The sequence below is a fragment of the Triturus cristatus genome, chromosome 1_1, assembly GCF_964204655.1.
Source record: "Triturus cristatus chromosome 1_1, aTriCri1.1, whole genome shotgun sequence".
NCBI classification, from domain to species: Eukaryota; Metazoa; Chordata; class Amphibia; order Caudata; family Salamandridae; genus Triturus; species Triturus cristatus.
The window spans coordinates 33500342-33519086 of NC_140579.1; the positions used below are offsets into that span (position 1 = coordinate 33500342).

Consider the following 18745-nt stretch of genomic DNA (forward strand, 5'->3'; position numbering starts at 1 on the left):
CTTCTCCATTTATCCACATCTCCCCATTTTCTCAATAAAATGATTATGTCCTTGATCTGTCCTATCTGTCCTGTGGTGTTCAGATTTTCAATGTCCCTTTCAGTAAAATCAACTCGATAGGGTTTCTGTAAAGCTTTTACCTTATCAATCTCTATACCCATTTCATTTGCAATTTCTCCTAATCTTTCATGTAGATTTTTTGCTCTCCATGTCACACTCTTACATAGGAATAACAATTCCTCATCCTGATAATTTTTCAATTTTTCTACAGGTATAGTCCCTACAATTAATTCTTTCAATACCATCTGTAATTTTGCCACATCTATTGACTGGGAGTCTTGTTTCTGTAACCCTCTTAACCATTCACTTAGTTCTTCACTGAAGGTCCTACTGGGTTTTCTACACTACTCTGTTCTGAAATTCTCTGGGGTTCCAATAATGTTTCTACTGTCGTTCTATTCTTTTTAACATAATTCTGATTTATAAATGGATTATTTGAAACGCTTGGTTCAAACATAGTTACTGTATGTCCCCACGGATTCTCAATTTGACTCCGTTCTGAACTGTCAACTAAGTTATGGTTCCGATAAGGTACCGTCAAGCAATGTTCGCTATCCTTTTGCTTCTCAAAAATGGGCATTACTGGACCTATAATCACAGGAACTGTTACAGCCTCTAAATTCTTGGTTAATTCTCTTATTTTCTCTGTCAATTCTAGAGTTGTTTTGGCCAATTCTGCTGAATTTTCACTATTTATTCTATTCTCCGACCTCTTTTCTGCTTCTCTAATGGAATTCCTCCTTCCTAAATCTGGTGACATAGTCTCAGTTTTGATAATTCCTAATGATTCTCTTATTGGGGCACTTGGTGTCAATATTTCTGGGTCTGGTCGGTACGGTGGTGGATTTTTATAAAACACATCATCCAGCACATCATCATCTGATTCATTCGCTCCATAACCTCTTCATTCCACATTCTTTCTTTTCTCCACACTTTTTCTTCCTTCATTCTCTCCTTCTGCTCTCACAGGAAACATACCCTCAGTCATACTTGCATCCCGCCACCTTTTCATTCGATCAGCATGCGTTTCATGTCCATATGATCTGCCAAACAGATATCTAAAATTTCTACCACTTCTTTGTTTTTCTCGTTCATGCATTTCGTCTTCCCATTCCGTCAATGCCTCAAACTGCATCGGTCTAGGTCTTGGTTCTAAATACATCATCTTCTCCCGTAGGTTCCTTAAAACAGCCAAATTAAAGGAACCATGCTCTGGAAATGCCAGAACTCCATCGTCCTGGGTGTATTTTACCCAGTTGTCTAGCCAAATACAAGTATGGTACCCATATTATGCAATCATCAAGGATGCGGGGGTTTTCGATGGAGGAATTAACTGTCCTTCCCTAGTCTTGACCTGTTTGTCTTGCTTAAACCACTTTTTCACTTTACCAAACCACGACTTCTTCTTTTCTTGCGATTGGTAATAATTTTTTTTTTTTTGGTGTCCGTATATCGCTAGTCTCTCTACAACTGTACCGCTATTCTGTCCACTCACAGCACGACTCACACTAACGCACCAATCAGGAGCGTCTACGTCACTCTGTCAGTCCTCTAATCCCAGCGCGACTTACACTAACGCACCAATCAGGAGCGTTTTCGTCACCCTGTATCTCTCCACTCCTAGCGCGGCTTTACACTAACGCACCAATCCGGAGCGTTTTACAGTTCTGACCGACTGTCCAATCCCAGCGCGGTCGTTCTGACATCAGCAGCCGCTGCGACAGCTCTGCTTCTGTCTACCCCTCCTTTACAAGTCCGCTCAGTGAACTTTCTATTGCAACTTTTTAACGATTCTATTAGTAACAGCACAAAAACATCTCCATTGTCCGCTTCGCTAACCAAAGAACAGCAATAGACCTTTCTCACGAGAATTCCGTCTTTCCCGAGAGCAGCGCTTACCTGTGCCCTACTACGGAATCGTTACTTCCGTTGATAAAGTAGCACATCCCTCTACCATACCCTTCTAACAAGCATTAGCTAACTGTTTCTCTAGTATTTAAGAAATAAATCCAGAGTTTTACAATCAACCCGAATGCCATTTCGTTCACGCACTTTCACACAAGAAAATGTAGCACATTCACACAGAATCCTGTCTTTCTCGAGAACAGCGAACAGTCTGTCCTACTACAGAATTATGACATACGTTAACAAAGCAGCGCTTACCTCTACTTTGTCCTTCTAACAAACTCAGAGAATACCTGCTACCTTTTCAGTGATAAGCGTTATCGGTATTCCATTTGGACCAAAATTTCACAGATAACCTTTGCTATCATACACACTTCTTTTACACAGAAAATATTTCTAGTGGTAACACACGACGATGCTACCGAATCGAACCCAAACAATGCGACGTGCAACTTCAATCATTACACGTTTCCCCAGTGTACCTACAGGGCAACAACAATTCCGTCTTTCCCGAGAGCAGCGCTTACCTCTGCTCTACTACGGAACTGTTACAAACTTCCGACTCCCTACATCCCAGAAGCCGTGCAAACAACATATAACTCGACGCGACTCAACATAGAGTGTTAGTACATAAATCAATACTAATCAATAATCAAAATCAATCAGCTATTTACAAGCAATGATCACCAAACCAAAACAGTGGCTAACCATAACTCTGCTACCAGGAAAAACTGCTGCAGCGCGGAATGCAAAATCCCTCTTTTCGTTACAGATCATAGATCGCACAGACACACTCGATCACTACATTCGCTGGTGGGGCCCATAACACCAACACTCATCCTCTATTGATCTGTTTTCCTAAGAGGCGATTGTTCCGTTCGCTGTGATGGAAGGAAGTACCAATTTATTCCCAATGAGACTTTTCTTTATTCATTAAGGCCTAAGCTTCACCTTTTAGTACTCCTCCCATGGATAGGCCATGGATCAGCTTAGCTGCTGGTTAAAGTGACACTCAATCTACACTTTATTTACATAAATACACAATTTCATAATAACGACACAGTTCTTGTAATTAATTATAAATCTTTATCTAATAATTGAAAATTGACTGTTAATTCAAGCAGCTGACCATCATATTTACCTAATCTGGCTAAAGTCGTCCTCTAAATCAGAATCTTGGTCCTCAGTCCAATCTGTCAGAGTCTTTGGAAACAGCTGTCCTGCAGTGTCACCGTCCTCTCCGTCAGCATAACGTCTGGAAATTCAAAGATGTGACGATGAGCTCCGATCCTACCCTCTCTAATCTAGGCTGTTTTATAGTAAAATTACATTCCAAAAGTTACGAGTAGTCTCTTTAAGTCATCTCTGATTGGTCGATGGACTTTGTGCCATCGCTTTCCCATGTGGAAAATGTTTCTTTTGAATGTAGTTCTTTTAAATCCCGGGAATAAGTATCTTCTTATTGTATTCAATAAATTTGGCATTCCTCCCAGGGTGTCCTTGGTGGGCACAGTCGGGTTAGGGTCACTGTTCGGTCACCACAGCTGCTGGCGACGCATGCGCAGTCCACCCATAGACCTCTTCAATGAAGTCATATTGTCAGCTAGGGATGTCCGCCATCTTGTGGCCACTCGAAATGGTCAACTTAAGCAAAGAGACACAAAAACGTAATTAATACATGGAAATGACTAACGAAATGTTATCCCCTTGCTAATACCCATATGTGTGTGCATTTATCTAGCAGAAGCAACACTTACTGCGGGTTATACTCACATTAATAAAGCACAAATCACAAATACATCACAGAAGCAACATATAATATGTAATTTTCTACTTATCTATGATCAATATGCGTACACGTTTTAGTTTACGTATTAATTTAGCCATGCAAATGCAATTCCCACGTGTATTCTTTATTTTAATAAGGTTGATTAGAAATGCACAGCAAACTGGTTAATACAATTACTATTAATCAATTAATCTTATTAATATAACATGCGAAAATGGAGAGGCTATACAAAAAAAAAAAATTAGAATAAAAACCCGCTCCAGCAAAGGCTGCGCTTGCGCAGTCTCGCTTGCGAGATTTAACGTTTTTCAGAAGAGGGGCTTGAACGCGCCCCTCTTCTCCCCTCTTCTCCATTGGCTGGCCTCTTAAATGCTGGTCAGCCATTGGAGAAGAGCTTTGTCTCTCCAAACAAGCCCCGTCTTTTTCGAATTCGGGGGCGTGTTTTTTACTTTCTTTCCCTCCTCTGGAATGTAAACATTCCAGCCAATGGCAAGAGGAGAGAAAGAAAAACACGCCACTGAATCTGAAAATGCCGCTGCGTTTCTCCGAGGCATTTCTGCTTGACCTTGGAGAAAGACGGCGGTGTTCATGGCTCTCGCCAGGTAAGGCGCTGGGACTGATTTCTTTAGGTTTTAATTTTTTTCTTCAAACAGTCCTAGAGGCCCCCAAGGTTATCGCGGTATAAATGTCAAAACTTACAACCTGCAAACCTAACATTTGCAAGGGTCCACTGCCCCCTACTAAGGCGAGCTTTTAATACGAAACCGGGGTAGGAGGGTGGCATCTTCCTTGAATGTATTAGACCGATGGCACCATTGCTAAGTAACTGCTCCAGATAATAATGCAGTAGACCCCACACCGAAACGGCCAACCAGTGCCCTGCCAAAACAGAGGGACTACTTCCTCGTAGATGCAGAAATATGGGAATAATGAAGTGGGGATTTATTGAAGAAAAAAAACAGGAAAAATGTATTTGCTCATTACCTATCGCACCAGCTGCCTTGGCTATATTCTACGCATGAGCTGCCGACCGGTAAGTGTATTCGGCAATCCATTGACTTCCGTCCTCTGAACACAGTTCCAATAAACAACTAGAACGCTAAATGGGCTTTTGGTAAACGAGTAGCGGCCGCCATGCTGCAGGACAAAACAGATTTCCCAATTCCTTCCATTCAAGGCATTGGAGGAGGCTGAGTTAGTCTTAAAAAATCGCTCGTCACTAGTCCTGTCAGAAACAGAAGCTGGGGAGACAAGAAGCGTTTTATCATGCGTCGTACATTTTAAAATCGATTTTAGTTTCCAGTTTCCTCGCATTTTCAAACTAAGGAATTCATTAGTCTTTTCTTTCAAGTTTACAGTTTGATATAGCGCGAACTTGGCCCAAAAACACCACATCGATTTACATGAGCATCTAATTACATTACACACGATCAGCCGACATTGGAAGATGTGATTTGGCCAAAATCACATGGGTTGAACTGACGCCATGACTTGAATCTGAATCACTAGCCCCAAAGTTGGCAGCTGTGGTCATTAGGTCCAGTGGTTTAAGTGGGATGAAAAAACTGGGGCGTCTCTCATAGCGGCGTGGCCAATGTAAGTAAGGGCGTGGCTTAAAACACATAAACTAAAAATCTTTGCTTAGCATAGTGTACCGCCCCATTGGTATTTTGCTGCTTCTGTCATTGCATCCACAGATATAATACTGTTCTTGTTTTATGGAGAATGTCCTTGACATTTTCTTACTACTAAGTACATATCTGATGACAGCAGCTAACAGACCTCTGTGTGGTTTACTTTGCAATATATCCAACCCCAGGTTCTGCTTGCACAGATGTATCCTCAGAGACCTTGAAAGACACTCTTTTGAATTGTAAGGATGCCGCTCCTCTGAAATCAACAGGGTAGATTGCATCCCTCCCTCACTCACCAAGTGGAGAGGCCTGGGCCAGATGAAGTGTCTTTGAACTAGCTGAACAAGGTCAGAACTGTCAGTGTCTCTCACAACAGACTTGTGCACGATGTTTCTGTTGTTTTTGCATGGCCTTTATTACCTAGGATGATCACTAAGTGTATTTTTCTAAGACTGTATACTTATGATTGATGTTTAATGTTCTTCCTAGAGAGAGATCGAAGTTTTGTCTAGTGGAAGTTTTGACTCTTGGAAAGGGTTAATGTGCCTGCAGCAAAGAACATGTACCATGCAGATCACAAAGTGCACATAATGTAAATGGGTCAGTGGGCTACTGCGTGTGTGTGTGTGTGTGTGTGTAGGTGGCTCTATTTGTGTGTGGGTTGCTCTATGTGAGTGGCTCTGTGGGTGGCTCTGTGTGTGTTGGTGGCTTTGTGTGTGGGTGAAAATGCAATAGGTCTCGCATTTGAGAGTGATTAAGCTATTGGCATTGTAAAAACCAATGCCGTTTCTTTAAATGTTTTAAAACAGAAACATAAACAAAAATAATGTCATGAGCAATGCCAATAGCTCTAACTTTAACAATGCAGAGACCGTTGCATTGTAAATGCGTGTTTAATTTTTAACTCCTCACACACTAATTTTGTGGTTCAGCTGGGGAGCAGTATTCTTTTAGATTACCCGGTGTATACAATTTTTTTAGATTCCTTAACTAGAAACCACTTTTTGCAACCTCAAGGCCATCATTTCAATTTGAAACTATTGAAGTGAATGGGAGTGACCTTGAAGGTCTTTACCTAGGGCTTGCCGAATGGCCTCTAATTGATAGCAGCTCTGCTTTAGACCTGCGAGATGTACCAAGAAACATTGTGTTTGTCTGCTGTACAAAAACAGATAATATTGGTTTTGATTTCTGTGTGGTATGAGTTTCTATTGGTAATCGGGTCAGCAAATCTGTGGCATGATGACTCAAGGTGACGTGGATATTGCTTGCATTTCTTGCAGAAATATCAGTACCTTACTTTGCCTCTATTGCTGCAATTAAAAGCTAGCATTTTAACCTTTTGCAAGGGACCTCGTCCCATTCCCGTACGTGTGCTTCGCGTATTCCTTCTGTTGGCAGGATGCAGAGGTGAACTCCTTCTCCACTCTTCTTGGGGTTTCCCTCTGATTTGTCGTTCCGCCCCTCACCAGCCCAACCCTGTATTTGTGACCCAAGTTCAATTTTGGAGTGGCTTAAAAATGGCATTTCTATTTCACACTGCCCATTGCAGACTTTCTTTAAGCTGCGTTTATGGGTTCTTTTTATTTTTACAACCAGAACAATGGTTCCCTCCGAGGAAGCACTAAGCCTGTGCATTCTAGGCAAAAACACATATGCAATCTTCAAGCATTGAAAAAAGGTATTTAATACCTATTGACAGTTATCCAGTATAACAATATAGCAAGTAGGTGCTCCAAAAAAACGGTGCAGGCTTCCCTCAGTCTGCAATGGGCAGTGTGAAAGAGAAATGCCATTTTTAAGCCACTCCAAAATTGAACTTGGCTCACAAATACAGGGTTGGGCTGGTGAGGGGCGGAACAACAAAGAGTGGAGAAGGAGTTCACCTCTGCATCCTGCCAACAGAAGGAATACGCGAAGCACACGCACGGGAATGGGACGAGGTCCCTTGCAAAAGGTTAAAATGATAGCATCTGTTGGAAAAGTGTTTTCAAATCCAGACTGTAGGACAAAACTACACTTGTTAAGACAATTTGTGGCTCTGGCACTGATGGAGCACACTGGCTTAAGATTGTAAGTAATGATTTCTCGCTATACTGGCCCTCTATGCACGCTGCCATATTACACTACAGAAAATGTGATCTTTAACATTTATCATGTTATCCTAGTGACCGAGGGGAACCGGAAGTACGAAAGTTTACAGAAACGGATAATGTTGACTTAATGTCCTCTTAGTTAAAGAAGCCAGGACTCCCAACTTACAGGACAAGTTAAACGAACTATAGGTCATATCAGTTAAAAGTAACCTGGAAATGTGTTGCTGCGTCAACGTTTTGATGCATTACAAATAATTTCCAACGGGGTCTTCAACAGGGACATTGAGGTATCAGCGTCACACCCTGGGTCATGTGATCAAGCATGGAGCAGGATAAAAGGTTTCCTGAACCCACTTGTGACCACAAATGTTCCATCTGCTTTGGTGAGTGCGATGCATGCAGACGCCACCTCTCGATGCGCTGCATGTCGACACATAAAATACATGAGACCAAGGATGAAGCGAATGAAGGAACAGCGCTGACCCCAGTACCTCTGGAGTTTTCTTCTCATCGATACTGAAGTTGAATTTCGGATTATTCAAACAAACTACAGTCTTTGAAACGTTGAATTCTTCCCTCTGAGCTCAGTTTTATCCTTCACAATACTTTCCAGTTCTACCTGAGAAGTGATTTTTTTTCTTCTTCTTCAGAAGGTTCCTTTCAGTCGCTTTTCTTTTATACCGCATGGGTTGGGTCGGCAGACTCCTCGTTTCTTATTCCGCCACCAGTATTTGTGGATAGTGTACTTGTCTCTAGGCCTAGAGAATTTCTTGTTTAGAATCTGGCTGTGATGAAACCTGTCACCCCCTCCCTGTGAGTTGTAATGCCGCATCCAGTACAATAGGATGAATAGAACTAGAAAGGGCGGGGCTCAGAAAATGACACTTGGAGAAGAGGGATAAGATGCTCAAAGATCAGCTTTGATAGGAGCAGGCCTTTGTACTTCACTTGTAGGAAATAAAATCTGTAATTTCACTTGTGATGTTCAGTGCTCATTTATGAGGTAAATCAGACAACCCCAGCCTATTTTCTTTTCATTATTTACCTCTAGTGACTAGAAGTCAGCTCGAGCGATTACCTCACTGTCGGCTGATACTGAAAGTGCTGTGACACAGGAGGTAACCGATAATATGCCACAATAGCCACTTCCCCTGACTTTACTGGATGCCTTAGCCAAACTAATGAGGGGTGTGACGCCACAGCTGATGCTGTTCGTATTTCGTATTGCAGACACCCCGAACTCCTTCACTAGGCGAAGTGAAAAACCCTCCATTTAAAGAGACCCTCCATCCTAAAAATGCTAAGGTGAACTTGGACTTTGTAGAGTACGTAAGACTATGAGCTGGCGGTGTCTGAGGGGCTACAAAGGGAAGGTGAAATATCCTATAGACACAAGTCCAATGTCACATTAATTTGTCATATTGTCGTAGTGCTAACCGGGCCAAATCGTCTCCGTGCTGCACAGATTAACATACATCATTTTACAGTATGACGTTTTTACTCTTACCTGAAATGGTTATAGGTCTGACCTCTTGCCAGACGAGCTTCGGGCTGAGATAGTGTTCTGTATAAAACATCTCTGGGCCGCCAGCCATGAGATAGAGGTGCTTTCAAAATTCTCATTCTTTCAGAGGTAGTTTTGTCTTCAGCTTTGTTGCATAGGGATGGCTTTATGGGCGAAGTCCACTAATTGTAAATGGAAGACTTCCCCCCCCCCCCCACTTACCCCCCCCACTTCTTCCTGTGGAATGACTAAGGAAGAGTTCACTGTTGAGACCGGTACATCACTTAAGGGGACCCACCGAGGACTTAAGCTGCCACTAGAACTCAAATGCTATTTTGCCATCCCTCATGTAAGTTACAGCTGTGGACATTCCAGATACCGTGTGTTTTACAAAGTCCATTGATATTTTACTCTGTTAAAAGGTATTAATGATGTGGTGTTTCTATTTCATTTAGGTATACATTGAGAGAAAACAATACTGCAAGGAATGGAGGAAAAGAAAAAGGATGGTAACTGCTTTATTTTATTTTATCCTAGCTATAAACCTGTTATGAACTACTATCATGTATTCTCAATAGTGAATTGGGTGATTTAAAGTCGGAGGTTATTTTGTCCTGTACATACTCTGAGATCATACTTTGCCAATATAGGTTCACACTTCAATAATAAATTGAGCAATATTGAACTGTAAACTTTGTTTTAGGCCACTGATTTATTTGATGCGATACTTGAAGGATATCCCAAAAGCAAGAAGCAGTTTTTTGTGAGTAACCATCTTAATATACCTTCATAATTCTATTGTGTTTTTTTAATTTTTATATTGAGCTTAGAACAGACTTGACTGTATTGACCAAACAAAGCTATCGGATCACAATCATTTGAGACAATGAGAAATTTGCAGAAAGCTTTGAGGCTGTACAAAGGTAGCATCACATGGGTCTTGAACCTGAGAAACCAGCAGATGGTCTGAACATTAACAGTTTAATTGAAACATGTCTACTCATTGCTACAGTACTTTCAGGTGGGGAAATGGATCAGAGAATCTTGGTGACTGAAGCCAAGACCCAGGGATCCTCACGTGTCTTGTGGCCATGGAGCGAAATACTGCAGTTATTCCATGTGCCAAATCTATCTGAAATTCATCACCCAGAAATGGACTTTACAGGGTTTCAAATATGCACCAGCGTGGAAGTGCAGGATTCTAGGACATTTGAGAAAAGGGGCTGCTTTCCCCGCTCTACCTAGTGTTTAAGCAGCTAGAGTACATTTTTGGGAGGTAAGAGTGTCACCTACACCTGAATTCTGATTAATGTATAACCTTTCTTGATACCCAATGCATACTACATTCATTTTCAAATGCCATAGGTCAATTTCCTGCTGAGTCATCATCTATTTTCAGAATAACTATGAATGTTGTGTTGCTCTGTGTCCAGTAGAGTCTTTGGTTCACAGCGTTGCTACTTTCATTGTTCGGCCTTAAGTACAAAATATTAAGGGTAGAAACCTCATTGTTATACCTTTCTTCCAATTTAATATTTACTATTATTCAACATCTCAATAAAAGAATTCCCAAGACAATCTACACTGACACGTTTCTGAAATCATATTCTTGTCTAGTTGCACACTTACTGTAGGTGGGGACAAAAGAGTTATAAAACCTGTAGCGAAACCAGAAAGCTGTACAGTAATGGAAGAGGGAACAGGAATAGGAAATATTTACCACTGCTTTAAAAGGATGAAGGAAAGAAATGGCCCTCTCAACTTCTTTAGAAAAACCAGAAGAGCGAATTCAGGACAACAAACCTTTTGTCAATACTGCTAGTTAGGAAAACAGACTTCTTTTTTGCATAGCACTATTTTTCGAACAAACCCCAGAAGTTTTTGCCCTGTTTGTCTTATTTCTCAGACCACTCGAGTAATTCACAAACCGTGGGAATTGTTAGTCTCAAACATGTAGAGAACGAAAGCAAGGCCTGGATTTCATTTGAGTAAAACAGTTATGAATGTCAGAAAAGGGCTTGCATTTCTAAAGCGAAGCAGTTGAGCAATTACAGGCCAGTTTAAAGATTAGATTAAAAACCCTGCCAACTTGAGCAAATTCTTTCTCTCTATCAAGTGCAGTGGAAACCACAGAAAGGTACATTCTATTAGTAACGGATTTAACCCAGGATTTATCCAAAGGTAAGCTTACATTTATAAGCTGCTCTTCATGTTAATAAGGTTGAGTTAAGAATGCCTCCAGTTTAGTTTACAGGAGGTATACAAAACATTTGTTTTCTTTTTAAGATTGCCTCAGACATACCAATCTTAATTTGCCTGTAGAATAGGATTAATCCGGGGCTCCAAGAAAGTTTTCGAATTGTTTTTGTATGGGGATAAAGTACACTTGGCCACATATATTCAGATTTTGCAGTTCAGTCAACAGTCTCATCGAACGAGACACAAGATGGAGTTCTCTTAGTATGTTACTGAACTCTGAGGTGATTCACTGCAGCCTTCTACCCTATGGCAGAATGCATTCTATTCCTATTAATACATGGTCTCGCCATCACTACCCCCTCCCCCCCCCCAGGGCTTGAATGCTTTATCTCTTGATATTCATACGAAAGTGTTCGTAGCTGTGTGCACTAAATACAAATGCTGTACTTTGAATGTCTTCTTGCTCATAAGTGTTTAATTTCAGAATAACCGGTCCTGTTAAAAAAGGCAGTGGTTTATAATGTAGTGTCAATTGACGAGAGTCCTGCCATCGTGTAATGCTGTGCATAAGAAAATTAAAGGGACTATCATTTTGCTAATGACTGATTTTAGGTGCAAACCTTGTGAAGGATGTACTCCATTGTCAAAGTATTGACCAGGAAAAAGAAGGGAGAAAATGCAGTGCGTGCAGGTGAATGGGTGCGTTGTGCGATTGGGAAGGTCGTGAAGCGAAGGAAATACGAGGACGTGTATTCAGGAGAGTGTGGAAATGTGCTGAAGAGGAAAGAGATGAGGTGTAAGATATGCAGATGGAGGAGATATGGAGCGAAAAGGGCATCCATGCATAATATCGAGCACACATAATGGGACACTCTGAACACCAGTACCTCTCCCACATCTCAAGTTCAGATTTGAAACCTTTTCAGTTTTAATTATTTGCAACAAAATATTTTTATTTTATTTTAAACCGTTAAACATTGACAAGGCTAAACATCCTGGCTGTTTTAGGTACATGCCAAGTTGATCTATATTTAGGTGCACAGAAAGCTCAGTGCAACCAAAATAGCAGTCTGTTCCACATTATGAGAATCTGAGAAATGTAGTTTGTGTTTAGGCCACACCCTTAATTGCATAGGCCACTCCTCTCTTGCAGACCCCTACTTTTCATCCCACTTGTAGACCTGTATCATGATTTGATTGAACCAGTAGCAAACTTGCTGCTTTTACTTCTGGGTGTCACCGCATTCCAGCTGCACCTGGGGTGACTGTAGTGGTTTTAAGACCTTCGATTCTCCAGCTATCGAAGGGCTTGGCGGTAGAGCCAAAGGGGGCCTTGGTATATACATATCAAATAGATTGGAAATTAAAAAGGTAGAGCTTCTTACCGGGAAACCTTATCAACTAATGCTAATCTATGTTGCCGGTAATTATTGCATACTATTGATACATTTTTACAACAACATACCTCTGGCCCTAGTGAGCGATGTCTTAATGCAACTACATAACAATGTGCAGTCTGTACTTAGGAAAAATTATAGAGAAATGATGTTGGTTATGGTAGGTGACTTGAACTGTGAATTTGCCCAAGCGAAGGAGGGAAAACCTGTGGCGTTTTGCCAGAGGATGGTATTGGCAATACCCATTTCCGTCACTCCCCATTGGGGGATTTGTATAATAATTTGATTTTCAGTATGAATCTGGGATTTGCTAATGAATTAATCAACATACCTGCACCTATGCCCCACACTTTTAATGGTAGGGGTTGCCACACTACCATAGATCACATTCTTATATAGAATAGCCATGCTCACAGATTGATTTCATTTCATGTGGATGATAATTCTCTGAGCGACCATTACCCTTTGTGTCTCTCAGTTCAAACACCATCTAATAAATTACATAGGCAAGATGTAACAGACCAGATTTTGTCAGACATCACCATTAACAAGACAAATGGCTATAACCTGCGTTGGTCGAAAGTGGACCCTGTTGCTATCACTAGAAAAGTGATAGGCAAGTGTAGCTCAGCTATTGACACGTGTTTAGATGAGACAGTAACTCCAGCTGCCATTCTTTCGTCTTAGAAGTTCATATCTGAGGCAGTAAGGGATTCATTATTTGTTTCAATGAAAAACAAAAAAGACCCTTGTGGTTGGTTTGATGCAAAGTGTTCTCGGGCCTACTCCAACCTGAAAAGGGAACTACCCAGGGTACCCAAAAATGTTGAACATATAAGGAGGGTAAGAGGGGAATATAGAGTGGCCCTCAGATAACGAAAAGCCACAGTGAGAAATGAGGCCTGGGAATCCCTCCATGAAGCATCCTTAAGGGGTGATAGTGCGGCTTTCTGGAGGGTGATAAAAACACCCTTTCTGAATTCTAGTGAGGGACCGTCTGTAGAGGTCGGTATAGCCAAGAACCAGTGGATTGACTACTTCTCGAGGGTGTACAATGTTAATGGAAATACTGTTACCACCCTCGAGAGTATTCATGGGGAAATTGTTATCAATCCTGAGACTATGTATTCTGAGCTTAGGTTTACACTGGAGGAGGTAACCCGTGCGCTTGATATGAGCTCAGGGGGTAAGGCCCCGGGCCCGGATGGGATCCCCATAGATCTTTTTAAATTCAACACTGAACTATGGGGACCAATTATTACCCAGGTTTTAAATGCTAGCTGCCTCGCCCCCTTTCCAACTACATGGGTGGAATCTACCATCGTTCCAATTTTTAAAAAGGGGGAACGTCAGGATCTGAAGTGTTATAGACCTATTTCTTCATTGGATGCTCTGACTAAAGTAGCTGGACGCATAATACTGGAACGTCAAAGCGAATGGGCTGAGGAAAATAACATCCTGGCCGATATACAATATGGTTTTCGGGATGGACTGAGGACAGTGGAGCAGAGTCTTAATTTATCTATTTTAGTGGGAAAGTACACAAGAGTGAAAAAAGATAGATTGTTCTTGGCATTTGTCGATCTCACCGCTGCCTTTGATTCTGTGAGACATGAGGATTTGTGGGCTATCCTAGAACAGCTAGGGGTAGATACACAAATAATACTCTCTCAGACGCCTATACTATGATGCTAAGGCGCAAGTACGTTTTGGCATAGGTGGAGAACTCACGGCCCCATTTCCAATTAGGGAGGGTGTCAGGCAAGGCTGTGTCCTGGCACCCTTCCTTTTTAATCTTTATATTAATGGTTTATGTGAAGCATTGATTAAAGACAATCACTACTTCCCACAAATAGCCGCACGCCCCATTCCCGCACTTCTCTATGCAGATGATGCAGTTTTAATGTCCCGCACGCAATTAGGTCTACAACGGGTTTTACTAAGTTTATGGGGCAACTGGATCTTAAGGTGAATATCTCTAAGACTTGCATAATGAGATGTGGGCCCGGGAGTCACATATGAAGGGACATGTTCCTGGATGGTCAGAAAATAGAGCATACTATAAGCTTTGCATACCTAGGAATATTGTTTGATCGTAATGATTCCTGGACACAAGCCATTAAGACGAAAAAACTTATAATGGCTAGATCAATGATGTCCCTCACAAACTTTGCAAGGAAATTAGGGAGAAGACCACCATGGGAACTTATACAAATTTACAAAGCAAAATGCGTCTCTGCGGCCATGTATGGAGCTGCAGTTTGGGGCTTCGCGGAGACTCAGTCGCTCCAAATGGTGGAGAACATCTTTTTGATATACATCTTAGCTGTCCCGAGTAGCACGTCTGCATACGTCTCCCACTCAGAGCTAGGTCTGCCATTTATCTCAGATCTGATAAAAATGGAGCCTATCCTCCTATGGCACAGAATATGGTCTAAACCTGAGACAAAGCTAAATCGGGATGTTTTAGTAGATAGTTTAAAACTTGAAGGAGCGCTACTGATACCATGGCTGAGATTTAATAGAAATTTCATGTCTGATCTTGGCCATTTGGAGTATTACAATAACCCGAGCTCCATGCAGTCGATCAGTAGAAAGGAATTAAAAAAGCAGGGACTACTTCATCTGGACTCAATTAGACTGGCAAGCAAGAGCTCAAATCCCACTGTACAGTATAATCAATTGATTTTATCTTCTTTTAATATGCAGTCTTACTTACTGTTTGTACCTGGTGGCTACGACAGGTTTTTACTAACCCGTTTTAGATGTAATATTTTCCACAGGCTAGTGAGCTTTCCAGGTATGAATGATTGGTCTCGAACATTAGGACTGTGTCCGTGTGACAGCTGTTCGGATCAATCGACCATACATATTTTGTTATTCTGTAGGTTTTACAATAACCTGAGGAGAGTCCAGATTGTCCCAATCTTTAAAGAGCTGGGCCTGAGACAATGCCGTCCTGCATTGCTTGTGCTGCAGCTCCTGGACGATGTACACAGAGCCTGGAGAATAGGCATGTTTTTAAAAAAAGTATTTAGCCTCAGGAAAACTATCATTTAGTAAATCATGGAGACTATTATGATTGTTTGTATGTCAAAATTTTAACGTAATTATGTATAGCTTATAATTTATAGTTTTAACGAATGAATTGTTTATAAGTATTTTTATGATTGTCTCAAAAAGCAATCGATTAAAGTCTCTTTGAATTTGATTTCCTGTGGTATAAACAGCGAACTGGTATAGTAGAACTATATTATGTAATCTGACTGGTCACGTGGGAGTGAAAGTACATTTATTTCAGCTTGGGGTTTGTAGAACATGTTTCATTTAATGTTGATTTCTGGGGGAAAAGGGAACATAGCACCGTTATTCTAACAACCAGAATGGCAATTCTAAAGTGGGCAGACTGTGCTGCTTCTCACCATGGAGATGACCACTGCACCTACAGACGTAAACTCTCACCGTAACACTTAAATCCTTCCTATAGCCCCAGAGCCTCCTCTAACCCCAATCCCACCTACAACCTTACCCACTGGAGGGACAAAGCCCAGAACACACAGAAGCATGACTAGGGAATGCAAGCATGTCGCCCTTAACTGCTGCGTTGCTATTTTGCAGGAGGAAGTTGGGGTAGAAACGGATGACGACTGCAAAGTCACCATACCGGACGCGTGAGAGTGCAAGAAAAAGAAGGCCGTGAACACCAGGATTGGAACTTTACTTTTGGAACTGATGTATTCAGCCTTTGTAACAGTGCCTTGATTCCAAAATCACCTTTTTAACGCTTAATGTGTTCCTCTACAATCAATATTGTTGCTTTTTTTCCCCAACATTCTTGGAGTTTTGTTGCTTTGTGGAGCTGGGAAGCTGTTGTTCGACTGTAATCTGGAATACGTTTGCCAGAGCTTCCCAAATGTTTGGATACCTGAGCGGGCCGGTTAACACTGCTGAAATGGTATAGCTTCTGACTGAGGTGAGCAGGGGAACAGTGCAGCAAGTGGAAGATGTAAAACAAGGAAAAGTCTTTTTAGTTTGGCATGATGAATGTTTAATGGAATCTTCGTGCTGTAAGCTAGTAACCTTGTTGGAGGTGGGAGGCAATGAAAAGTAATGTACTTGCTTGGTGGTTACTGATTTGAGATGAGAAGAAATGCAGTCTTTAAGCCAGTTCTTGTTATGTTGTTTGGCCTGCATTTACGCTACCAACATGCCTTTTTCTCATTATTTGTCGGCCACACGGAGTGAGTAAAGCCTCTAGGAAATGCCTACTGCTTTGGGCAAAGTTGATTATTCAGTTCCACATATAAGCTTATGTGGTGCTGATAATATGTATATAGCTTATCTGACTTGAACAGTCGATGTACCGTATTGTAAATAAAGTTTTATTTATTCAAGAAAGGGTCTACCTGTGTTTCTAAAACCATGTTAAAATGGCCCTTTGCCCCAAAATTGTCTGTTTAGACTCATTCACGTGAGATTGCTTTTTAGGTCTCGCCAGCGAGACTGCGCAGAGATGCGCAGTCTCGCTGGCAAGATTTAATGAGTTAGGGTAGATTTCTCTAGTGGGCTTTAAGCCCCGCCCCTCTTTTCCATTGGCTGGCGTCACCGTTTATGCTAAATGGTGGCCAGCCATTGGAAAAGAGCATCTAGTGACGTACACTTTTCTCTTTTAGAGCCGTCCCAGTTGGACTGGCTCGGTTGCTTTACATCTGTGGTAAAAGCTTTTCTTATCTTTATGGGGCCATGTGTTTCAAACAATTGACCCCATAAAGACAAGAAAGCTTTGCGAAGGGCGAAACTGAAAGCCGACCGTGCCTTATCAGCTTAGCCAGGCGTGGCGAGACTCCACCCCCTCTGCCATGCCATTCCCCGCACACGCGTTTGCGGCTCCTGACGTGCTCTCCGAGTGCTGCACGTTTGTGTGAGTTTTGTGCTGTTTCCCTGTACACTTGTTTTCTATGTCCATGAGCTCTTTCTGAACTCGTTCTGGGCCTCGGTCAGTTCAAAAGTTAAGAGTTCTACTTCTATATTTATTAAATGTCCCGGTTTTTGGTTTTAAAATCTTGGCCACCCTATGTATCGGCCTTAGCTACTTTGTTGAAGTGTCAATGGAGGGCTCTACCGGTGCTTGGAATCATACCCCCACACCGTTTATGGTGTGGGGGTATGATTCCAACATGTTTGATACCAAACATGACAAGATTTGTTGCAGCCATTTTCAAGATGGTCATTGCACGATTATGCGATGCCCCTCTATATACTATATGGCTGCTTCACTGACAACCCGAGAGAATGGACTCCGTAGGCTGCAGGGGTGTCCTCCTCATGCACCCTCTCACCCAGAACCAAGCACCCTGCCCTCAGATTTGTAAAGGACTGCTATAGGGATGATGTATAGGTTTTAAGTGCAGTGGCCCTTAGATATAGTAAACCTATATCTTCAGTAAGTGGTGCACGCACCAACTTTGACAGGCTGCAATGGCAAGCCTGTAGTTCCATTTTGAATGGTATCTCATGGGTGGCATAATGCATGCTTCAGCCCATGGGAGACCACCGGGGTACATATATACTAGGGAATGACAAGGGTACCCCAGTATCCAATCTGGGATGTACCTAGGTACTGAACACAACAGTCTAGGGAGAAAGCAGATAGACTGGGGTCCTGATTAGCAGCATCCCAGTCAGACTAGTGAAAAACAGCATCACATTAAGCAAAACGTGGGGGTAACCATAAGAAGCAGATCCTACTTTCCTACACAAACCCCCCCAAACATAAAGAGATGAGACTAACCTTGCCCAGTTGAGTCTTCATTTCCTAAGTGGAAATATCTGGCGAGTCCATATTGGCGATACTGAAGGAAACACGTAATTACCGCAAGAGGCAAGTTCTGACAGTGAGGACGGTGAGCAAGCTGATGGGAATGATGGCACCCTGCATTCACCTAGTCCAAAATATTCGACTGCACATGAGGCCGTTCCAGGAATGGATACAGCAGCAATGGCCACAGGCAACTGGGAGTTGGGAAGATCTAGTGGTTGTCACACACGCAGTGCATCAGGAAAAAGCGTGGTGGAACTAACAAAACATATCACAGGGGAAACCATTCACACCACCAACTCCAGCAGTGACCATCACGACTGACGCCTCCCAGCTAGGGTGG

At 42.0% G+C, this 18745-nt stretch overlaps 1 protein-coding gene across 2 annotated transcripts in view; it reads left to right on the forward strand.

Annotated features, from left to right (window-relative positions):
- LOC146869256 (homologous-pairing protein 2 homolog) overlaps window positions 1-16987 on the forward strand; it is a 164871-nt gene extending 147884 nt beyond the window's left edge. The window contains exons 6-9 of one of the 2 annotated variants that reach the window (XR_014981365.1): window positions 9444-9497; window positions 9692-9751; window positions 16203-16424; window positions 16488-16987. Coding sequence is in view for 1 of the 2 variants with exons in the window: in XM_085653560.1 (XP_085509686.1) it covers window positions 9444-9497; window positions 9692-9751; window positions 16203-16259 (171 nt within the window). In the remaining variant the exon portion in view is untranslated. Of the gene's footprint in view, window positions 1-9443; window positions 9498-9691; window positions 9752-16202 lie in introns of both variants that reach the window. The other variant, XM_085653560.1, reaches the window with a different exon arrangement.
- Window positions 16988-18745: the final 1758 nt, after the last annotated feature.